Genomic DNA, 25,388 nt, shown 5'->3' on the forward strand with positions numbered 1-25,388 from the left:
AGATACCTGTGTGTCCAGTGCACTGGGGGCAGATACCTGTGTGTCCAGTGCAGTGGGGGCAGATACCTGTGTGTCCAGTGCACTGGGGGCAGATACCTGTGTGTCCAGTGCAGTGGGGGCAGATACCTGTGTGTCCAGTGCACTGGGGGCAGATACCTGTGTGTCCAGTGCAGGGAGATACGTGTTCGGGTGGGGGCAGATACCTGTGTGTCCAGTGCACTGGGGGCAGATACCTGTGTGTCCAGTGCATGGGGGCAGATACCTGTGTGTCCAGTGCACTGGGGGCAGATACCTGTGTGTCCAGTGCAGTGGGGGCAGATACCTGTGTGTCCAGTGCACTGGGGGCAGATACCTGTGTGTCCAGTGCACTGGGGGCAGATACCTGTGTGTCCAGTGCACTGGGGGCAGATACCTGTGTGTCCAGTGCAGTGGGGGCAGATACCTGTGTGTCCAGTGCACTGGGGGCAGATACCTGTGTGTCCAGTGCACTGGGGGCAGATACCTGTGTGTCCAGTGCACTGGGGCAGATACCTGTGTGTCCAGTGCAGTGGGGGCAGATACCTGTGTGTCCAGTGCACTGGGGCAGATACCTGTGTGTCCAGTGCACTGGGGGCAGATACCTGTGTGTCCAGTGCACTGGGGGCAGATACCTGTGTGTCCAGTGCACTGGGGGCAGATACCTGTGTGTCCAGTGCACTGGGGGCAGATACCTGTGTGTCCAGTGCACTGGGGGCAGATACCTGTGTGTCCAGTGCACTGGGGGCAGATACCTGTGTGTCCAGTGCAGTGGGGGTTGCTCCATGAATGCAGGTGGGGTACAATGCGGTGTTCCAAATTCGGGTGAAAATTGGACATACACAGCCCCAGCGTTGGCTGCCAGATTATTCACTTTACATTAAAAAAAGATACTAGATAAAATGAGATATTTCAGCGCCAATAGTGGACCATCACGTCAAAATGGCTTTTTTTTAGTTGGATAAATACTCGCACCTCAAGATACACCACACTCTGAGGCAGGCAAGATTTTTTTCATGCACAAAGGGAAAAAAGTGAATAAAAGATTTAGATTTAGATTGGCATGTACTAGTCTACAAGATAAATCGCATGCATCTCTGATGACTAACAGGCTAGTTTTAATTTCCAGACACAAAAAATGTATGTAACAGTATACTGTGCATATGTTACCATGTACAAACAATGATGATTTATGATACAGTTTTACGTACATTATGTGTGTACCATGATAAGTGGTACAGTTGTACACATACAGGGCCCTCCATAAGCACAGGAACAGTAGAGTGAAATTAGTTATTTTTGTAATTAAGGCATTTAGATTCGAGATCAAAAGATGAATGAGACAAAAGTATAAAGAAAATCTGATTTTATTCCCCGGTATTTGCGTGTGTATGTTTTACCATTTTACAGAACAGAAACAGCTGCTTTTTTTGCTGAGCCTCCCCCATTTTCAGCTCTGAAGAAAATTAAGTGGTACTTTTAACTGGTACTTTTTTGAGAAATAAAAATTAACGTATTGCAATCTTAGGCGAACATAGATGCAAACTTTAAACAGCTGAAGGAGACAATGGTGGAAACGCAAAAGGCACAGACATTCGCTGGAAGCTATACTGCAGGTTGTTTCCATGCAACAAGTCAATTTTACAACAATAATGTATTTCCATGTAGTGTCTTCTATTAACCATTCTGGTGTAGTACAATAGATTGCCAGGCATTTGGTGGAAACAGATGCACTCAAAAGCTGGTGTAGGACTGGCTTGGGATTTTATGTACTGAGGTAAATTGTTCAAAAAAATATCAATAGGACATCTTATAACCCTTTTCTGCATTTCTGTATCTCTTGAGTTCACTGGAATGTATGTTTTACTTCACAGGTTTCCCGGTTCCCACCAACACCCCCCCCCCCCCACACACACACACTTTTAGGGCCACTCTTCCACCCTCTGATGCAGTGCATAAAACACTATCCCTTTTCGAGAGTACGTTCTTTGGAAATTCAAAGTCAGTGGTCTAGAACTCTATTGCTTTCAGTTACTATTAGTGATTGCTGCATCAGCATTAGAATGTCCAGTTGAGAACATTCCAATCGCATACTTGTGAACTCGCATGTTAAAGGCTGAAGGTAAAGCAGGACAGTATAACAGTGCTTCTCCTCCTCCTCCTGCCCACCCTGCACTCTACCCACTCAACTCTTCCGCTGTTGCCTTCCAAACCCATTTTCAGCCATACCCCTCCTTTCCTTCCCCCATCTCTCTACATTCCTCTTTTTCTACATCACCCATCTCCCTCATTCTTGCCGTCCTCATCTCCTCCAACCTATCTATCCATGTACCCCACCTTTTTCTTTTTTGCCATACATTCGTCTTCCCCTCTCTCCTGTCTTTCGCTGGCATCTACCACGCAGGTATGACCCCGCCTCCTGTTGGACATAATAGTGTTGTAGACGTAGTACTTTATGTCTTTCCAGGACCTGTTGTGCAGGATGTCCGGCTTCGCTTCTAAACAGGCCTCGCAGTCTTTTTTTCCAGGGACCCTCATCTGAGCGATGAACTCCTGCAGTTCACTTTTCACCGCAGTCTGCTCGGCGACCGTCCACGAGCCCTTCTTCTTCTGTCGTTTCTGTGCAGCGGCATTTTCAGAGTCTGCACCTACACACACAACAATACCACAGTCTGACAGTCAGAGACTGAACACACTCATTTATGATACGAAGCAACTCATAAAACACATTCAATAACCAAGGGTAGGATTTAGCCAAGGTTACAGAAGAAATGAAATGATTATATGATTTAAGAAATGAAATGTACCTGTCTCTGCCTTTTGTCTAGTCCTGGGCGTGCTTGAGTCAGGCTTTCTTAGTCCATCATCACTTTCGGGTGCAGTGGGTGCTGAGGAACAAGGACTGGGAGCATTTGCAAGCTCAGTGGTTGCAGAAGAACATGGACCAAATTCACTTGCAGGCTCAGTGGGAGCAGTGGAACATGGACCAAATTCACTTGTGGGCTCAGTGGGAGCAGTGGAACATGGACCGGATTCACTTGAGGGCTCAGTGGGAGCAGTGGAACATGGACCGGATTCACTTGTGGGCTCAGGAGGTGCAGAAGAACATGGACTGGATTCACTTGTGGGCTCAGTGGGAGCAGTGGAACATGGACCGGATTCACTTGTGGGCTCAGTGGGAGCAGTGAAACATGGACTGGATTCACTTGTGGGCTCAGGAGGTGCAGAAGGACATGGACCGGATTCACTTGAGGGCTCAGTGGATTCACTTCCACCTGGCTCCATCTTAGCGATGTGGTTATCATTGTTTGGCTGTAGATCTTAAAAAAGGAAAAAGATGAGAACTTCTATCAAGGTTTGCACACATACAAACATTATCCATGTATCCACCACCACAACTGTGTGTAACTGAGAAAATAATGATAACATATTAAATTTCCTGTAGCTGCAATTATTTGATTATTTCCTCCAAGGGAAAAGCACTGGAACTCAGCATATGATATATATGCAGTGATACACTGCATTGGGTTTTTGTTTTTACACACTCGATGTTTAAATACATCTATCCCTATCAAACAAACATTAAATAAATAAACAAAACGCTGTCACAAAGACAAAAGCACTTGAATTAAATGCATACCTTATATATGTACAAATCAACGTAAACAATTTCTATTTACCCGTGCCAGGACAGTGCAGCTCCTCCAATGGCATCCCATGATGTGCTGACATTCCTTTCTCCATGGCAACGAGCAGTTCTCTGACTTTTGTCAGCTGCGGCGTATTTTCTGAGACGCTGCCGGACTCCGGACGGACTCCGAGCTCGTAGCCCGAAGACTCCGCCACTCGGTCCAGCTCGTCTTCCCTCAGATGCATCGCTTGGCACAGCGTGGCCACGCGTTTTCGCAGCTTGGCTGAGGTCAGGTGCTCGGGGTACTGGGTTCCGCTGTCAGCCGCGTATTTCCTGAGGCGGGGGCCCCCTCGGACGGGAGGATCCACTTCGAGTCTCGCGAAGACGTGGGGATCGTCTTGCAGCACCCCAACAGTGCCCCGCGCACTGTTGAGAACTTCAATCGATGCAGCCATGCTTGGAGTCAGGAGCACGGAGATTTTTTTTCCAAATTTGCCCCGGAACTCGATCGCGGTACACATCTCAGCCAGGTGCTGCTCAAGCGGCGTTAGGCTCTCGTCATCCTCAGCATCAGCGGCCGTTTTCGTCCGTTTTACGTACGTCTCCAGGAGCATTTTCGCGACTTCGCCCTCCCGTATTCCGTTAAAAACGGCGATTTCCAAAAGAAGGACCTCGCTCAGCTTCCTCCATGCAGTTGGGCCGGGGTTTCCCTCCAACTCCCTTTTTGCGTTTTCTTCAGATTCCCAGAGGAACGTCTGAAGCTTCATCACGTCTTCCGTCAAAGGGACTACATCACACCTGCTCAATTTGCCTCGAGGTACGGAGCCGGGGGTGTGACTCGAAATGCATGCGTTCCACTTGGACTCCAGCAGCTGGATGAATTTTTTGCCTCTACCTTCCGCTGTGACGTCATCATTGATGATGGACTCCCCAACGGCAATGTCGACCGCTTTCCTCAAGGAGTAGCCGATCTTCAGGAACACGGACGAGGCTTTGTATGTGTCTGCGACGGCATCGTACCCCGCAACTCTCCTCGCACCTTCGACAGCCAAATCAAATCTTGACGGCATAATCACGTCTCGCAGGTACTCGATGTTGCCATCCATCTTCTGGAGTGCGAGGACAAATCTGGCCAATTCTCGCATCTTCATGGCAATGTACTGGTGTTGGGTTTCGTTGTGCCCGTGCTTGGCAAATAACATGTCGCCAAATTTGCATATGAGGGGATCCTTTTTGACCTGCATCGACACGTCGTCCGGGTGCATCTTACACAGGACTACCCTGCAGCTGCCAACATTCTCTTTCGGCAAAGGAAGAAGTTTGGAGGAAATCGCCTGCACTCGCTTCCTGGTCTTGACCTCAGTTTCTGGCTTGAATTTACAGATGCCTTGATGCCTCCACAAGTCCTTTTTCAAAAAAAACCCCAAACAGTACTGGCAGGGCTGATAATCGCTGGCCGCTGCGCTGAAACCGGGCTTTTTGCAGGTCACAAGCTCGCCGTCTCCTTTTTTAAGCACGGCGACGTTGTGGCGAAAATCACCCTTGTGGCGCAGCTGCTGCAGGAGCTGTAACCTGCGCTGGGACCCTTTGGGAAAGCTCAGAGCGTGGGCAACGTCAGCTTCAGCCGCGTGCTTCCGCTCCAAATGTCTCGTTATTTTGCTGTTCGATTTCTTACAGTAGACACAGAAGTGCCGTTTGTCCCATTTTATTTTTCCGTTCGGCACCTTGTTGGATCTCTTCACCGTCAGGCCCTTGGGCCGGGGGTCCTGCGCGGGGACCTCGGAGTCGCCCGGGCTCGGGCCCGCCGCCAGCGAGGCGCCCTCTTTCACCGCGACCTCCTCAAACCCGAAACTGTCACCGCTCGATTCATCCCCAGACGGGATGTACTCAGACCCACTGGAGCCTAAGTCAGCCTCGTCCACGTCCTCTTCCTGATCACTGTCTTCCAGATCGGCATCCACCTGGGCGGAGGACTGAGAGGGTAAGAGAGCGCTATCATCTCAGGTCTCAGAGCTCCCAGAAAGGGCAGACAATAGAATAATTTATTATTATGTATTATTATAAATAAAGATCAATTATAGTCATTTAAAACTCAAAGTAAGTGTGAAATCCTGAGAATCTGGGGCACATTTTTGAGGCAGAGAGGTTTTCAGTGGTCACTCTGGGTGTGAGGCCACTTCCTTTGAAGGGAAGCCCATCTGCTGAAGCCTGCAGACTGTATGTGTGGAAACTGACTGACGAGCATAAGCTTTGTGCTGGCGTACTTGTTCGTTTGTTAGCGATAGCTTTGTGCTGACGTACTTGTTTGTTTGTTTGTTAGTGAGTCAGCCCTATGTGTCAGCATGCTTTTCTAGCAGAATTAATTTACTTTGTCCACCTTCTCTGTTGTGTGTACGTGTGTGTGTGTGTGTGTGTGTGTGTATGTGTGACAAAGACAAACCACCCTTATCAGTATATCAATCAGCATTAAGGAAGGACATCCAGCTGAAATCATTTGAGCTTATACTGTTCACACAGGATGGGTAGTTTGTTTAATCACCTCATTCTGTAACATACTGTTATGACAAATTAAAAAAAACAATCATGGTGTTGAGTTTGAGGTGCTCTTATCTTTGTTCAAATCTAATCTGACAATACGGCCACAAATTATTCAGCAATTCGCCCACCATGTCTACATACATACATTTTAGCCAAAAAACCTCCCAAGGTCATTCTAGCTATGCTACATAGTGATGTCAGATCCGGACTGTAGATGCAGACACAATTTTCAGAACTGAAACACAGCCTCTCAGACTTGCAGCTAGTAGATTTTTATTGTTCATTTGTGCCTATTGTTCCAGAAAGGGAAGTGCAGATATCGGATATGGTGAAATACATGAAACAAGAATGTGAGAACAGTCTGACAAAAAGACCAGATAAGGAAAAGAAAAAATCTAGTTTCTAGATTTAGTTTTCAGGCCTGCGGTGTGAATGCAGCTTTAGAGGAATGTTGCGAAAATGTTAGTTTTTAAGTCAAACAAATAAAATAGAATACAGGCTAACAAATTGTTGTATAAATGAGATATTAAGCAGAACTTTTTTTTAAATAAAAAAAGTAATAAAGTAATAAAAAACTCAGTAATGAAGAAGAGATAAAGAAACATACCCGATCATCTTCCTTTCCTTCATCCTTTGTTACTTCAGGAAACCTGAAATCCAAGTTAGTAATAGGGTTTAAAAGTGCCAAATGTAGCTTTTTCATGAAAACAAATAATTTTATAAAATAAGACATCCACAGAGTTTGCAGAAAGGTTAAGAGTAAAAGTATTGCTTTTCCTCAAATAAATTATACTGACAATGAATTTGTCATTTTAATTATTTCTATTTTTTACAGTCCGTAAAAAAATCATGTTTTTGTTTATGGCCTTACTGCCTCCAACAACGCTCCTGAGCCAGTAGCACAGCCATCTTTGTCTCATGAGTAAAATGCGCTGCCACTTGTCAGTTACAATGAGTCAGTTACGGACTTTGTTAGTAATTTGTTAGTAGTTGTGTTGTGCAGCCGTTGAAACGAAGGTGGCTTGTGGATCTTGAATTTTCCAGCTCATTCCCATAACATTACTGTTGAAACAAAGGTCTATTACCGCTGTCTTAACAAAACCTGCACTGTAAAATCTTTAAAATGACCAAATCCGTGCATTCCCTATCTTTGCCATGAATATTCTGAGTGCAAGAATGACTACACTGGCGTAGACTCATGCACCATACGCTACCGCTAAACGAAACACGATGACAAGCCTGGCTCTCATAAAACCAATCACATCTCTGGCAATCTGTGTAGCTAATGCACTGCCATAATATACTGCAAAGTTGTTATATAAATGTATTATTAATTACTTGTCCGACATAAGATTCATCATTTGGATTGGATTTTGGATGCTACAATACCCTCCCGACACACAATGTTCACGCTGTTCCACCACCACGTACAATAACACAGCTTGCGAGAGAACCGGACAACCACCCATGGGGGCAGAGTTTCGATTGAGGGCAGTTAGCCAGGCAGTGTCATGCTTTGGGCTGGGATTGCAGTTCTCCCTTGTGGACACTAGATGGCGGTTGAAAGAGTGTATAGCACATTTTAGAACAAGAAGACCAGGCTAACATCACCAGCTTAAAACGATCTTGTATTAATAATCAAAATGGAAGCTTTACTAGCTAAGATATTTACCTAATTAGACAAACATCTCAGCTGGTAAGACTTCCACTTTTGACTATTAACCCAAGATAGCGTTTCCAACATCGGAGGCCCCAATGGAACTTCATCAAGGCTGAAATGGCTGATTGCGAACGGGCACTAGCTAGGCAGTTAGCGGCATTTCAGTTACGGCAGATTCTTTCCAAAAACTCTGTGGTTATAAACCAAGTTTTGGTTTGCGACAGCTCGAACAGCTAGCTAACTTTAGATGTTACTCAAGTTAATTACAAATTAAGATACAAGGATGCCATTTTTTCTGCATGATAAATGGGCACTTTGCTGATAGCTAGCTAGCTAGCTATAGATGTTCGGTATTAGCTAGCTAGCTATCTAATTCACTGGGCGAGGTAATTAATTGCCTAATAAAATGCTAAATATTGATTTTAAAATATTAATTGTTAATAAAAGTTTACTTACCTAGACTTACTTACGCTGAAAACACACTGCCTCCGGCTAGTGATGGAGGAACAACTCCGAAAGAGTCGATTCTCGACTCTGACCAACAACAGGGTCAGAGTCGACTCTGAGGCCGATGACTTTGAGAATCACTGCTTATCAAAATGGATTCTTTGAGTCATTCTGTTTTACTTCAGTTCAGTATCAACGATTGGTGCAATGGCCCAGAATTTGTGTTTCACAGCCAACTGCGTTCACAAATAACTCTGGGACTGGGGGGACTACGCTGCATGTACCCATAAAACTGTAAAATGAATAGATTGTACCTCTCTGCCTGCTTTGTCCCATCACCATCTCTGCTGTTCCCATCTGCGTGTGTGTGTGTGGGTGTGTACCCGAAATGGCAACTGCAACAGTGTGTATTTCACTTTAAGAGAAGATGGAACATAGGTCCCCTCTGACTTGTGTAGAAGGTGGCTAAAATACAATAAAAGCACATTGGTGATGTGGAACCATTTGAGAGCTAAAGTTCGCTATGCTGAATATCTTACAGTATGCAAAAATCAATAGCGTTAGATGACTTACTGTAAATAATCACATAAATTTGTTAAACATGGTATCCTCAGATTAGGTTAGCGGTGGAGTAGTAAAACGTCTTACTACAATGTTTCACGCACCTAACCTACCTTCAATTGCCATTCTAACCAGACAATAACATAACGCTAGGTTTTTTTTGATACTATCCAGACTTAAAAACATTTTGTCTTGGCCAAAAAATGAATTCACTTATTTTTGTTTCTGAAAATTACTCAGTACTTTCCATGTTGCATAGCTAGCATACTTCCATAGAATTATGTATTTTTTTAAAGCAAGAGCTATGATGATGCACTACCAAGAAAATTATTACAAAACCATTTGCATTTTAACCTGTTAAATTATTTGAAGAAAACAAACCGTAATAACCACTGCTGTATGACTAGAAAACCTGATCATCCACTGAAAAGCATTTCCAGTTCCCATTGTCTTGCTGAAATTCCACTTTCATTGGAGAAACCTAATCTGTAATGGGCCAGTGGGGTTTGCTGCAGTGTACATACATGACATTTGTTTTACACTGCATTCAAAAAACAAAAAAAGGATAGTAACCCCGATATGCAATGTGATCTACAAATTGCACAAGTCAGTTGTGTTGCTAAAATGCAAGTTCAAAAATCTGACTAGCACATTAAAGTATGTGAAAGCAAATTGTATCCGGTTATACCATTACCAATGACATGTGCAAACGCCCCCTCCCCCTCCCTCCCCTTACTTCTGTATTACATTGGGCTGTACAGGCTCTGGCGTGAACATTTTTACATTTTAAAACAATGCCACCACAACACAAGATCCAGTCTTTTGGCAGAAAGCTACATATGGAGGAGCTTTTTCAATTAGTGCACTGGTGGTTATCCGCCATGAGAGAGTGCAGATACAGCTGTTAGAGTTCAGAGACCCCCGCGGGCCCTCCAATGTGGGTTATGAGCGAGAAGCGCCTGTGCGTCTCTCTCCAGCGCTGTGTGGCCATGCACCTTACTACACACCACTGTATCTGTGCCATCTCTCTCCAGCACCTTACTACGCACCACTGTATCTGTGCCATCTCTCTCCAGCGCTGTGTGGCCATGCACCTTACTACGCACCACTGTATCTGTGCCATCTCTCTCCAGCACCTTACTACGCACCACTGTATCTGTGCCATCTCTCTCCAGCACCTTACTACACACCACTGTATCTGTGCCATCTCTCTCCAGCGCTGTGTGGCCATGCACCTTACTACGCACCACTGTATCTGTGCCATCTCTCTCCAGCACCTTACTACGCACCACTGTATCTGTGCCATCTCTCTCCAGCGCTGTGGCCATGCACCTTACTACGCACCACTGTATCTGTGCCATCTCTCTCCAGCACCTTACTACACACCACTGTATCTGTGCCATCTCTCTCCAGCACCTTACTACGCACCACTGTATCTGTGCCATCTCTCTCCAGCGCTGCGTGGCCATGCACCTTACTACGCACCACTGTATCTGTGCCATCTCTCTCCAGCACCTTACTACGCACCACTGTATCTGTGCCATCTCTCTCCAGCACCTTACTACACACCACTGTATCTGTGCCATCTCTCTCCAGCGCTGTGTGGCCATGCACCTTACTACGCACCACTGTATCTGTGCCATCTCTCTCCAGCACCTTACTACGCACCACTGTATCTGTGCCATCTCTCTCCAGCGCTGTGGCCATGCACCTTACTACGCACCACTGTATCTGTGCCATCTCTCTCCAGCGCTGTGTGGCCATGCATCTTACTACACACCACTGTATCTGTGCCATCTCTCTCCAGCGCTGTGTGGCCATGCACCTTACTACACACCACTGTATCTGTGCCATCTCTCTCCAGCGCTGTGGCCATGCACCTTACTACGCACCACTGTATCTGTGCCATCTCTCTCCAGCACCTTACTACGCACCACTGTATCTGTGCCATCTCTCTCCAGCGCTGTGGCCATGCACCTTACTACACACCACTGTATCTGTGCCGTCTCTCTCCAGCGCTGTGTGGCCATGCATCTTACTACACACCACTGTATCTGTGCCATCTCTCTCCAGCACCTTACTACGCACCACTGTATCTGTGCCATCTCTCTCCAGCGCTGTGTGGCCATGCACCTTACTACACACCACTGAATCTGTGCCATCTCTCTCCAGCGCTGTGTGGCCATGCACCTTACTACACACCACTGTATCTGTGCCATCTCTCTCCAGCACCTTACTACGCACCACTGTATATGTGCCATCTCTCTCCAGCACCTTACTACGCACCACTGTATCTGTGCCATCTCTCTCCAGCGCTGTGTGGCCATGCACCTTACTACGCACCACTGAATCTGTGCCATCTCTCTCCAGCACCTTACTACGCACCACTGTATCTGTGCCATCTCTCTCCAGCGCTGTGTGGCCATGCACCTTACTACGCACCACTGTATCTGTGCCATCTCTCTCCAGCACCTTACTACGCACCACTGTATCTGTGCCATCTCTCTCCAGCGCTGTGTGGCCATGCACCTTACTACACACCACTGAATCTGTGCCATCTCTCTCCAGCGCTGTGTGGCCATGCACCTTACTACGCACCACTGAATCTGTGCCATCTCTCTCCAGCACTGTGTGGCCATGCACCTTACTACGCACCACTGTATCTGTGCCATCTCTCTCCAGCGCTGTGTGGCCATGCACCTTACTACACACCACTGTATCTGTGCCATCTCTCTCCAGCACCTTACTATGCACCACTGTATCTGTGCCATCTCTCTCCAGCGCTGTGGCCATGCACCTTACTACGCACCACTGAATCTGTGCCATCTCTTTCCAGCACCTTACTACGCACCACTGTATCTGTGCCATCTCTCTCCAGCGCTGTGTGGCCATGCACCTTACTACGCACCACTGAATCTGTGCCATCTCTCTCCAGCACTGTGTGGCTATGCACCTTACTACGCACCACTGTATCTGTGCCATCTCTCTCCAGCGCTGTGTGGCTACGCACCTTACTACGCACCACTGTATCTGTGCCATCTCTCTCCAGCACCTTACTACGCACCACTGTATCTGTGCCATCTCTCTCCAGCGCTGTGTGGCCATGCACCTTACTACGCACCACTGTATCTGTGCCATCTCTCTCCAGCGCTGTGTGGCCATGCACCTTACTACGCACCACTGTATCTGTGCCATCTCTCTCTCCAGCGCTGTCTGGCTACGATAATGAAGCTGCACCTTCATAGCACACCGAGTCGCTACACACTAGACAGCTGTGCTGCAGGTCACATGGGATAACACTGGCCAATCACAAAAACAACATGCCATCCAATGAGAAATCTCTTTGCAGTACACGTGTGTGTGCTTTGGGGGCGCTATCGAGAAGAACAGGTCACTTGAAAAATTGGGTCATTGAAAAATTACCCAGTTGGACGTACACAAGCCGACCAGGCTGTTAAAAACAATCCTACTAGTCCATTAAAAACAAAATGTTACAAGGCCCAGGTTTTTGGACCTGTTTTGGATCGTATTCAAAAAAAAGTCCTCAGTGTTGGTGTGTATTACAGAGTTGCCCCTCACAGGCATTTAACTGCAAAAATACTCAGTCAGTATCTCACACAAACACAGTGTCAGTACTACAAACACACACACACTGCGCACATATCACACAATCAAACAGACACTGCACCAGTATCTTACAGACACATGCCCACACGCACACACACAGATACAGATAAACATAAACACTGTCAATATCTCTCTCTCACACACACACACACACAAACAGCAGCAGTATCACACACACACAACTGTGTCATTATTGCATACAGTGTCAGTATCACTCACACACACACACACTGTGTCATTATTGCATACAGTGTCAGTATCACTCACACACACACACACACTGTGTCAGTATCACTCACACACACACACACTGTGTCATTATTGCATACAGTGTCAGTATCACTCACACACACACACACACTGTGTCAGTATCACACACAAACAGGCTGTGCAAGTATTGCGCGCGCACACACACACACACACAGACACACACACAGCATCAGCATCACACAGTGTGTGTGTGTGTGTGTGTGTAACTCACCACTTGGAGAGGTAGAACTCATACAGTCTCACAGGGCATCTCAGGGGGTTCTCTGTGTTCTCTGGCATCTCCATCACATCCTCCTCTTCATCCTCCTCTGCCTCCTTCAGCCTCCTCTTCACTGGCAATGGTGTCATCTCTGCTTCTGCAGGAAATACACTGTTTAGACACACAGACATACACACACACAAGGGCGCACACACACAGACACAAACACTCTCTCTCACAGACAGGCATACACACTCTTTGTCTTTCACACACACGGGCATACACACACAGTCTCACACACATACACACACACACACACACACACACACATACACACAGGCATATACACTCACTCTCACACACACACACACAGACACACACTGACACACACACACACACAGATACACACACTCTCACACACACACACACACACACACACACAGGCATATACACACACTCTCACACACACACACACACACACACACACACACACACACACACACACACAGGCATATACACACATTCACACACACACACACACACACACACACACACACACAGACAGGTGTTACCTGAGGCAGGGCGGGGTTTGGGAGGGGGGGTGTAGCGCAGGTAAGAGGCGTGGCTGTCCTGGCGGGTGACGCGGCGCAGGGAGGCGAAGGCCAGGTGACGGTGTTCCGGAAGGGTCTGCAGGTGCAGCAGCTTGGTGCAGAAGAAGAGCAGCGTGTTGAGCAGCACTATGGGGGAGTACGCGCCCAGCTGCTTACACTCCCACAGGAACTCCTCCTCCACCCGAGAAAGCAGGGAGCCTGTAACACAGCATACCTTTACACCTGTACACCTTTACACATACCAAACACAGCATATACCTTTACACCTGTACACCTTTACACATACCAAACACGGCATATACCTGTACACCTTTACACATACCAAACACAGGATATACCTTTACACCTGTACACCTTTACACATACCAAACTTAACATATACCTTTACACCTGCCAAACACAGCGCACATCTTTACACCTGTAGACATTTACACATACCAAACACAACATATACTTTTACACCTATACACCTTTACACATACCAAACACAGCATATACCTTTACACCTGTACACCTTTACACATACCAAACACAGGATATACCTTTACACCTGTACACCTTTACACATACCAAACACAACATATACCTGTACACCTTTACACATACCAAACACAACATGTACCTTCACACCTGTACACCTTCACACATACCAAACACGGTATATACCTTTACACCTGTACACATACAAAACGCAGAATATACCTGTACACCTTCACACATACCAAACACAACATATACCTTTACACCTGTACACCTTTACACATACCAAACACGGCATATACCTGTACACCTTTACACATACCAAACACAGCATATACCTTTACACCTGTACACCTTTACACATACCAAACTTAACATATACCTTTACACCTGCCAAACACAGCACACATCTTTACACCTGTAGACCTTTACACATACCAAACACAACATATACTTTTACACCTATACACCTTTACACATACCAAACACAGCATATACCTTTACACCTGTACACCTTTACACATACCAAACACGGCATATACCTGTACACCTTTACACATACCAAACACAGCATATACCTTTACACCTGTACACCTTTACACATACCAAACTTAACATATACCTTTACACCTGCCAAACACAGCGCACATCTTTACACCTGTAGACATTTACACATACCAAACACAACATATACTTTTACACCTATACACCTTTACACATACCAAACACAGCATATACCCTTTACACCTTCACACATACCAAATACAACATATACCTTTACACCGGCCAAACACAGCACACATCTTTAAACCTGCCAGACACAGCACACACCTTTACTCCTCACGTCTGTGTGTGTATGTGCATGTGTAGGTGCGTGTGTGTATGTGCATGCGTCCGTGTCTTGATGTGCTGATGTTGTGTGTGTTGTCTGGGTGGTGAGCGTGTGTGTTGTGGTGTGGTTTGTGTGAGTGTGCGTGTGTGTGTGTGTGCATGTGTGCATGTGTGAGTGCGCATGTGTGCATGTGTGAGTGTGTGTGTGTGTGAGTGTGTATGTGTGTGTGTGCATGTGTGCATGTGTGAGTGTGTGTGTGTGTGCATGTGTGCATGTGTGCATGTGTGCATGTGTGAATGTGTGTGTGTGCGCGTGCGAGTGTGAGCGTGTGTGTATGTGTGTGTTTGTGTGAGTGTGCGTGTGTGTGAGTGTGTGTGCGTGTGTGCATGTGTGCATGTGTGAGCGTGTGTGTATGTGTGTGTTTGTGTGTGTGTGCATGTGTGAGTGTGTGTGTGCGTCTCACCGTTAGTGACCGCAGCAGGTTTCCAGTCCCTCAGCATGCTGGTGATCTGCAGGCTGAATTCGCTGTACAGCGGGTCAGTGAACAGGTTCTCTATCCTGCCGTTCTCAAACAGGTACTGCAGACAAACAGGCAGAGGGGAACAGCTCACTACTGCAGCACCAAGGGGTACAGGGGTACAGGGGCACAGGGTACCAGGGGCAGTGGGGCACAGGTGTACAAAACACTGGGTACTGGGATACATGGCACTGGTTTGTTATACAGCAGTACTGGGTTGGTGTATATTAGTACAGGTTCGGTGTACAGCAGTACTGGGTTGGTGTATATTAGTACAGGTTTGGAGTACAGCAGTACTGGGTTGGTGTATATTAGTACAGGTTTGGAGTACAGCAGTACTGGGTTGGTGTATATTAGTACAGGTTTGGAGTACAGCAGTACTGGGTTGGTGTACAGCAGTACTGGGTTGGTGTATAGTAGTGCTGGTTTGGTGTACAGCAGTACTGGGTTGGTGTATATTAGTACAGGTTTGGAGTACAGCAGTACTGGGTTGGTGTATATTAGTACAGGTTTGGAGTACAGCAGTACTGGGTTGGTGTATAGTAGTACTGGGTTGGTGTACAGCAGTACTGGGTTGGTGTACAGCAGTACTGGGTTGGTGTACAGCAGTACTGGGTTGGTGTATATTAGTACAGGTTTGGTGTACAGCAGTACTGGGTTGGTGTATATTAGTACAGGGTTGGTGTGCAGCAGTACTGGGTTGGTGTATATTAGTACAGGTTTGGTGTACAGCAGTACTGGGTTGGTGTATATTAGTACAGGTTTGGTGTATATAGTACAGGTTGGGTACAGCAGTACTGGGTTGGTGTATAGTAGTACAGGTTTGGTGTACAGCAGTACTGGGTGGTGTATATAGTCGTTTGGTGTAGTAGTACAGGTTGGTGTATCAGAGTACTGGGTTGGTGTATAGTTAGTACGGTTGGTGTACAGCAGTACTGGGTTGGTGTATAGTCAGTACTGGGTTGGTGTACAGCAGTACTGGGTTGGTGTATAGTAGTACTGGTTTGGTGTACAGCAGTACTGGGTTGGTGTATAGTAGTACAGGTTTGGTGTACAGCAGTACTGGGTTGGTGTAATTAGTACGGTTTGGTGTCAGCAGTATGGGTGGTGTATAGTAGCACAGGTTTGGAGTACAGCAGTACTGGGTTGGTGTATAGTAGTACAGGTTTGGAGTGCAGCAGTACTGGGTTGGTGTATATTAGTACAGGTTTGGTGTACAGCAGTACTGGGTTGGTGTATAGTAGCACAGGTTTGGAGTACAGCAGTACTGGGTTGGTGTATAGTAGTACAGGTTTGGTGTACAGCAGTACTGGGTTGGTGTATAGTAGTACTGGTTTGGTGTACAGCAGTACTGGGTTGGTGTATAGCAGTACTGGGTTGGTGTATAGTAGTACAGGTTTGGTGTACAGCAGTACTGGGTGGTGTACAGCAGTACTGGGTTGGTGTATAGTAGTACAGGTTTGGTGTACAGCAGTACTGGGCTGGTGTACAGCAGTACTGGGGTGCGTGTTTTCGGGGTACCTGCTGTATGCCCAGGCACAGGTAGAAGATGCTGTCGGGGGTGTAGCGTTCACCGTTGGGCCTCCGCACCTCCTCTATGAAGCGGCACAACCCCACACTGAGTTCAGCTGAGCTGCACCTTAACACATCCTCTCGCCAGGCGAGCTGGCCATCTGAGGAGGGGAGGGGAGGGGGAGGGCGGAGAGGGGGAGGGGGAGGGGGAGGGGCGGAGAGTGGGAGTGGAGGGGGAGGGGCGGAGAGTGGGAGGTGGAGGGGGAGGGGCAGAGAGTGCGAGCGGGAGGGGGAGGGGGGAGAGTGGGAGTGGAGGGGGAGGGGCAGAGAGTGCAAGGGGGAGGGGGAGGGGCAGAGAGTGCGAGGGGGAGGGGCAGAGTGGGAGTGGAGGGGGAGGGGCGGAGAGTGCGAGGGGGAGGGGCAGAGAGTGTGAGAAAGACGGGAGGGGGGGACAGGAGGGCGGGAGAGAGAATTTTAATAACTGTTATTAATGACTATTCTTATAATTATTATTACTACATTATGACAAGTATTTCAGGGAATATTGTACTATAGTTTATGTAATTCTTTGGCTCAGCAAATGATGTAACGGAAAATTTGCATTTTAAATTCAACTGAGAGAGAGGGAAAGAGCAAGAAAGACAGAGAGAGAGAGAGAGAAAGAGCGAGAAAGACAGAGAGAGGGAGAGGGAGAGAGAAATAAGGAAACTGAACAAGAGCGAGAGAGAGAGAGAGAGAGAGGGAGAGGGAGAGAAAGGGAGAGAGGGAGAGGGAGAGGGAGAGAAAGGGAGAGAGAGAGAGAGAGAGACTGACCTTTGTCTCTGTTTTCCCGCACAGACTGTACCCAGCTCTTCCATGCGTTGACACCGTACATGTGCAGCAGCTTGGATCGGCCAGCAGGGGGCATTGCCGCACGCGCAACACCGCTAGCAACCATCGCTGCAGCCCGCTTACGGCCCTGCAGGTCAATCACACACACACGTACACACGCAGACACACACACATGCACACAAACAGACACAGGCAAAGTAAAAAATAAAATCACGCAAAGATAAAATGGAGGATCCAAATGCTTACTTCAATGGGTGTATTTACACAGTAATATTAAATTTCTTTACTATTTATATATTCCCAAAATTTTTCATATTCTTTTTTTTTTTGCTTGCTGTTCGGAAAATACATTGTGTGCTTTTTTTCTTGAAAGGTGCTATATAAATAAATAAAATGATAATACTCCACCCCGATCGTGGACATTCCCAGATTATTGAAAAGGTCATGTAAATGCCTTTATCAGATCATCTTCACTGGCAAAATGTCAAATCGGAATATTCACAACCAGATTAGGACTCCTGGATTATTGCCCGATCTTCAGATATTTTGGAGCATGTGGACGCGTTACTCAGATTTCCTCCGTCGTTTCAAACTGTGTCAGCTGGAAGTTGGGGATCCTGGATGAAAACTCGCATGCCCTTTCCATTGAGCACACGCCGCTTATGGAGAGAACCACATAAACGCAGCCACTGGAGCAATCGCATGACTTGCATCTGTGTGTACACAATAACGCAAGTACAGGCATAGACTGATTTCTCCCAATAATCTGGGTATTGGTGTGCGTGTACACAGAGAAATAATGACAATTTTGAAGTCTGTAAAGTTCTAGTGTGCACATCACTTAAGCAAACTATAAGGAACATTTACGAAGACCGACGTAAATTACTGTGAAATATTGTGAAAAAGTTTTTTTGCTTTATTATTAGAATAGTAGGCCTATGTACAATCAAAAATTGTCACAAAATAGCGTTAGAACACGTGTAATTAATGCTCAAAAGCTCTTATTGTGCATGCCTTTTGTTTTCAGTTTATCAAGGAAAATGTTGTGCTAAATATGGATGTAGACGGAAGCAACGTTAACTTAGGAGCGAAGGGCAGCCACGGTACAGCACCCTGGGACCAGCTCCAGGTGGAAGGCCAGTTCAAGGACAAAGGCAGGAGGACACCTGACCTGACACGCAGGTGTGGGAGGAAAGTGAGGATCCAGCCGGCTCGGACTCGAACCCAGAACCCAGAGTCAACAGTGCTAACCACTGCGCGACCGTAGTTTGGGAACAAAGCCAAATGGCCTGCTTGCACTCCTTTAAAATAACAAATCCAAAATGGCAGCTGGCCTGTTTGACCTGCAGCAGGTGTGTTTTCCCCTCTGCAAGCTGACCAGCTGCTGTGGCGGCCATGTTTTTACCCTAAAAATGGAGCTGAAACACTTCTACTTCAGTCACGTCCCTAGAAGACGTGTTCCAGGGTCCGCCCTAAAAAACGTGGTGGTGTAGAAAGCTACGCAGCTTTCACCGATAGGCGAATATGTGCGAGAACCCACATAAAGTCCTACATTTTGGGCAGGCATAATGTGGGTTTCTTAAAAACATGCACTGCGGTCTAGGGAATGTGTGCTGTTACAGAACTTACACCGTCCAGCAACATTTTTGGACTTCTATTTTGTAATTAGAGAGCCAAGCACAAAAGACGCTGTTTCTTGGTTTTATTTTTCTTCCACTGCTTTTTGCACTTCTGGCAAAACAGCCTGGTTGGTTTTTACCAAACTTTGCACATTCAAAGTGAATTAGGCCAGAAACACACCCAACATAAGAACGCAGACGCAGACGCTTCGAGTTACGGAAAGTTGATTTAATGTCGCCTGAAAGTCTTAATGCGACGCAAGCGCAAGCTGCAGTGTCAAGTGTTGCAACAAGGGGGCGCTACAGCAGACAACAACAGGATTTGTGGTCTGTCTTTCACAGCGGTCCTGGATCGACAGTGCTCGGGTTTATGCCTCTACAGGGGCATAAGAGCGCACGTCGAGTGTGCACAACCAGGGCGTGCGTTTGCAGAGTCAGCCCAGTGTTCTCATTCGTGTACTTCTGCAGGGTATGTTTCGGGCCTTCCTCCAAATGGCCAATGGCAAAATCTTATGCAGACTGGCCTCTTGGTGGCGCTATAGCAGTCAGTTGAAATTGCAACCTTTAAGTCTTAAGTCAGGATCCGTTAGTCCGACTGACACAAAATCAACGTCCACAGATCCAGCTACTTTTTCCGAACAACATTTCGACCAATGAGGTCCACCATACCAGATTTTGCATTCCTTTTCATTTTTTTGGAAAACCTTAGAAATAAATTTCCTCCAAGATGCTTTAGCCAATTTTCATGAAACTTGGCAGGACGCATCTACACCCAAATATCTTTAAAAGTTATTTAAACAAAGTTGTTACACTTTTAAATGTGCCCACAGGAAGCCAATGAATTTGCATGTGGGCATGGCTTTCAACACAAAAGCGAAGAAATCCCGAACGAAAAGACGAAACATTGTGTTTCTATTGAGAGCTCCATCCTGAGGAAAAGTACAACAAATTGGCCTGATTCAACCATTGGGTGGCGCTATAGAGCTCAAAAGTTTTCAATTTCAAAATTCACAAAACATCACTGTTTTTTCATGGTTTGGGCTAGGCCCTTTTGTTCCAGTGAAGGCAAATCTTAATGCTACAGCACACAATCGCATACATTCTAGATAATTCTGTGCTGCCCCAACAGTTTGGGGAAGGCCCTTTCCTGTTTCAGCTCAACAATGCCTCCCGTCACAGCGAGGTCCATATAGAAAATTGTTTTGTCAATAACGGTGTGGAAGAACTTGACCGGCCTGCACAGAGCCCTGACCTGAACCCCATCCAACAACTTTGGGATCAGTTGGAAACCCAATCGCCCAGTCAGTGACCTGTCCTCACTTCTGGCTGAGTGGAAGCAAGTCCCTGCAGCAGTGCTCCAACTTCTAGTATAAAGCCTTCCTAGAACAGTGGAGGTTCTTACAGCGGAAAAGGGTGGATCAAATTCCATATTAATGGACATAATTTTGGATCAGATGTTGGATGTCAGGTGACCACAAACTTTGCGATATAGTGTATGCCTGTTTAAATAGCAGGACATTTGAGGACAGCCCTAAAGAATTTGCCCCATTAAATTACCAAGGAGTGCTATGGAGTTCTGCAAATTCTAAAAAAAATATATATATATATATTTAAAAAATGTAATTTATTAAATAGTAATTTAAAATATATATATTTTTAAATCATTTTTTGTACTTTTGACACTTGCTTGGCTGACTAAGCACCTCATTAGGAACATGCATATATGGGGTTTTTTTTGCATTTGCATTAGTGAGTGCTTGGCCACCGTAGTTACTGACTGCAGCTATATTTCCTAAATTAAGCAATATATATTTCCTAAATATTGGCAATATTGGATTTTTCGAGCTGAACCATGCAGCCCTAAGGGCAGTGATTTCCCTCGAGCTGAACCATGCAGCCCTAAGGGCAGTGATTTCCCTCGAGCTGAACCATGCAGCCCTAAGGGCAGTGATTTCCCTCGAGCTGAACCATGCAGCCCTAAGGGCAGTGATTTCCCTCGAGCTGAACCATGCAGCCCTAAGGGCAGTGATTTCCCTCGAGCTGAACCATGCAGCCCTAAGGGCAGTGATTTCCCTCGAGCTGAACCATGCAGCCCTAAGGGCAGTGATTTCCCTCCCCCCAAAAAACCTACCCAGCACTCAGCCAGCGTATTTGCTTGAAATAAGGGGTTTGTTTTTTTGTACTTATTTTACATTGCTTGATTTTTAAATAATTCATTAAATCTGTGGAAGATGCAAAGAGCTGAGGAGCTGCATGCAGAGCTCAGCTCTGGGGAGGTTTTCACCAGAAGAAGCTTTTGAAGAAGCAAATACTAGGAATTAATCAGCCAAGATTAAAGAACAACAAGAATTAAAGGAATATTCCAAAGAACTTAGTACTCTTTTTAATTTTCATAAAAATGTAATTCTAAGAGTGCAGTAGTAAGAGTATCCTACTATCCTAAATATTACAAATTCTCACTGTGATTTTAAATGATATGCTGTGAAACAGTCGTACCAGAGACGCACTTCAGAGAAACGCGTGTAAATCAAACACGGGAAAGCGAGCTTTTTGAAAATGAGAATATTTACTTCAGAAAAGGTTGGCGCAGTGAAACATCACCGCCCTGCGTGAACAACACAAATATAAGACAGGGAAGGGGACACTTATCAGACAACTCGTTAAAAATGAATATACTACAATCACAGAGAGCGGTTAACAGCAGCACAGACGCACAAAAACGAATTTGTCTCGGAGAGTAACCTTCGTGTGCCGCTGCCCGACGGTGACTCATACCCAAGCAGACTTCCGGCCGGGCACATGACTGACAGGAGGACGAGCCAGTGAGACCCACCGGCGCTTCACCAGGTCCAGTGTTTCATAGCGCGGGCTGAACGAACAGCCCACAGCAGCTGAGCAATGGGAACAGCAGTGTTGCTTAGCAATGGGAACAGCAGTGTTGCTTAGCAATGGGAAGAGCAGTGTGTGTTTTAAAACTAACGGACAGTTAAACTCAGTTAAACTCAAGACAGGATGACTGCAGGCCCTTCAGCGCCTTCCCAGCACCCTCAGCTCTGAGGATGCCTCTCATTAGAGCCTATTCGGCTGTGCAGGACTCCCCCTAGAGGGCGATTAGCAGAACTGCACCGAGTCCGCCCCGGGCACGGGGCTGCAGAGGAATCTCTCCACAAGGAGACGGCGGAGCACGGACCGAGCCCCCAAATCTCCCAGTCTTCACATTCTGCGGGGGGCACCCCGGTCTCCCAAAAATGGAGCAAAAAGGGGCGCAGAGCGTTTCCACCTTTGATCTGTCCGGCCTCTTTTCTGGGGGGGGTGGGGGTGGGGGGGGCGGGATGCTGTCACACCGTTTTTCTCAGGGCATCAACCCCCAAAACTCTCCACTGAAGCGCCACAGTCCGCTTCCCTTCCCCTCCAGGACAATCCACCCTGCAGGCGCTGGGAGAGAGGGGCTTCCTCGGCGGCCTGTGGGGGTGTCGGTGTAACCCCCCCAACACCCCCGGGGGCCCAATCAGCTGGAGGAACAGCTGCCTCAGGAACAAAAGAAAAACAGAGTTATACAGCTTTCCCCCCCCCCCAAAAATAAAAAATAAAAATGACTGTCTATGCAGGGGCAGATAGGAGGCCAGCGGATACTCACAGGACAACGCTGGAGTTCTCCCCTCCTCGCTGGTGCTCAGAAAACTCCGACGTCTCAGGATTCCCATTGGCTGGTGTTCCAGCGGGTGTGGCTTGCAAAATGTGCTGCTGTAGGGCGCCCTCTGGTGGCTGAGGCGGCAGTAACGGACCGCTCACCCCGGCGAGACTCAGTTAAAACGTTTGGAGGTTTGGAAGTGGCACCGGGTGTTGCTGAGGTAGACATAATAGCGGTGGGGTGGGTCTGCAACCACCTACAGCTGCAGAGACCCTTCACTGAACGCAGGGCTGGAGATTAATTCGGTCAGGGGAGCTTGTGGACTAGGGGCATTTTTAAGGGGGTGAGGGGTAGGGTGAGGGGCAGAGGGGCGGAGGTTCAGGGTGTTAGAAGCCATCAGGGTAAGGACGGTGTGGGAAGTGCCGCGGTTCCCGACTGGAAGAGAAAGGACGGTTTCTGGGACCAGGGCGCGGGAAGTTTCGGGGTCCCCGCTGGTGGAGGTTTCGAAGCCGAGGGTGGGGGAGATTCCGGTGTTCAGGGCCATAGGCAAACGGGTGGTTTCTAGGTTCAGGATGGGGGAAATATCGAGGGTCAGGGAGGGGGACGCTTCGATGTCCAGGTTTAGATGTGAACGGGCGTTTTGGAGATTCAGATTTAGATGTGAACGGGCGCTCTCGCGTTTCAGGTTTAGATGTGAACGGGCGCTCTCGCGTTTCAGGTTTAGATGTGAACGGGCGCTTTGGAGATTCAGATTTAGATGCAAGTAGGAGACCTTGAGGTTGAGATTTAGATGTGAACGGGAGATCTACAGGTTCAGGTTTAGATGTGGACGGGCATTCTTGAGATTCAGATTTAGATGTGGACGGGCAGTCTTGAGATTCAGATTTAGATGTGAACGGGCGATCTTTAGATTCAGATTTAGATGTGAACGGGCAATCTTGAGATTTAGATTTAGATGTGAACGGGCGATCTTGAGATTTAGATGTGAACGGGCGATCTTAGATTCAGGTTTAGATGTGGACGGGCAGTCTTTAGATTCAGATTTAGATGTGCACGGGCGATCTTGAGATTCAGGTTCAGATGTGGATGGAAGGTCTTGGGGTTCGGGGGAAGCGGGTCGTACCCGTTTCCTGGGGGGGAAGCTGTCTCGGGGTCTCCGGCTGCCTCTGTGTCGCAGGGTCACACTCAGGCCTTTACCGGACTCTGGCTCCAAGGACTCTGCAACAAAAAACACCCACAATGCAAGATTAGAATCGCCCCCTGAACCCTCACATGGCACATTAGTTAGCAGGCTGGGCTGTGTTGTTGTTTGGTTGTGCTGGTGTTGATTTTAGGTTGTGCTGGTGTTGATTTTAGGTTGTGCTGGTGTTGGGGTTAATTTTTCATTTTTGCTGGTGTTGGGTTGTACAGGTTTTGGATTTGGTTTTGGGTTGTGCTGGTGTTGGTGTTGGGTTAATCTGATGTTGGTGTTGAGTTGTGCAGCTGTCAGTGTTGGGCTGTGCTGGTTTTGGTGTCGAGTTGAGCCGGGGTTGGTGTTGGTGTTGAGTTGTGCTGGTGTTAGTGCTGAGTTGTGCCGGAGTCGGTGTTGAGTTGTGCTGGTGTTGGTGCAGAGTTGTGCTGGATTTAGTGTTGAGTTGTGCTGGAGTTGGTGTTGAGTTGTGCTGGTGTTGAGTTGTGCTGGAGTTGGTGATGAGTTGTGCTGGTTTTGGTGTTGAGTTGTGCTGGTGTTAGTGCTGAGTTGTGCCGGAGTCGGTGTTGAGTTGTGCTGGTGTAGAGTTGTGCTGGATTTAGTGTTGAGTTGTGCTGGTGTTGAGTTATGCTGGAGTTGGTGATGAGTTGTGCTGGTGATGGTGTTGAGTTGTGCTGGTGTTGCATTGTGCTGGTGTTGAGTTGTGCTGGAGTTGGTGATGAGTTGTGCTGGTGATGGTGATGGTGTTGAGTTGTGCTGGAGTTGGTGTTGAGCTGTGTTGGTACGGAGTTGTGCTGAAGTTGGTGTTGAGTTGTACTGGAGATGCTGTTGAGCTGTGCTGGTGTTGGTGTTGAGTTGTGCTGGTGTTGAGCTGTGCTGCTGTTGGTGATGAGTTGTGCTGGTGTTGGTGTGTGTTGGTGTTGAGTTGTGCTGGAGTTGGTGTTGAGTTGTGTTGGTGTTGAGTTGTGCTGGAGTTGGTGTTGAATTGTGCTGGTGTTGAGTTGTGCTGGTGTTGGTGTGTGTTGGTGTTGAGTTGAGCTGGTGTTGGTGCTGAGTTGTGCTGGAGAGGGTGTTGAGTTGTGCTGGTGTTGAACTGTGCTGGTGTTGGTCTTGAGTTGTGCTGGAGTGGGTGTTGAGTTGTGCTGGTGTTGGTGTGTGTTGGTGTTGAGTTGGAGTTGGTGTTGAGTTGTGCTGGAGTTGGTGTTGAGTTGTGCTGGA

At 47.1% G+C, this 25,388-nt stretch overlaps 1 protein-coding gene across 1 annotated transcript in view; it reads right to left on the reverse strand.

The window, feature by feature from the left end:
• Window positions 1-1,364: 1,364 nt before the first annotated feature.
• Window positions 1,365-25,388, reverse strand: part of LOC135249061 (uncharacterized) — a 34,512-nt gene continuing 10,488 nt past the window's right edge. Inside the window, exons 12-22 of the mRNA XM_064324353.1 lie at window positions 23,791-24,199; window positions 22,126-22,219; window positions 17,714-17,858; window positions 16,910-17,061; window positions 15,335-15,449; window positions 13,521-13,757; window positions 12,961-13,105; window positions 6,792-6,834; window positions 3,696-5,619; window positions 2,823-3,335; window positions 1,365-2,663 (exon numbers count right to left, since the gene is read on the reverse strand). Coding sequence (XP_064180423.1) covers window positions 2,332-2,663; window positions 2,823-3,335; window positions 3,696-5,619; window positions 6,792-6,834; window positions 12,961-13,105; window positions 13,521-13,757; window positions 15,335-15,449; window positions 16,910-17,061; window positions 17,714-17,858; window positions 22,126-22,219; window positions 23,791-24,199 — 4,109 coding nt within the window. The 3' untranslated portion in view covers window positions 1,365-2,331. The remainder of the gene's footprint in view (window positions 2,664-2,822; window positions 3,336-3,695; window positions 5,620-6,791; window positions 6,835-12,960; window positions 13,106-13,520; window positions 13,758-15,334; window positions 15,450-16,909; window positions 17,062-17,713; window positions 17,859-22,125; window positions 22,220-23,790; window positions 24,200-25,388) is intronic.

Source organism: Anguilla rostrata, chromosome 1 (assembly GCF_018555375.3).
Source record: "Anguilla rostrata isolate EN2019 chromosome 1, ASM1855537v3, whole genome shotgun sequence".
Classification (NCBI taxonomy): Eukaryota; Metazoa; Chordata; class Actinopteri; order Anguilliformes; family Anguillidae; genus Anguilla; species Anguilla rostrata.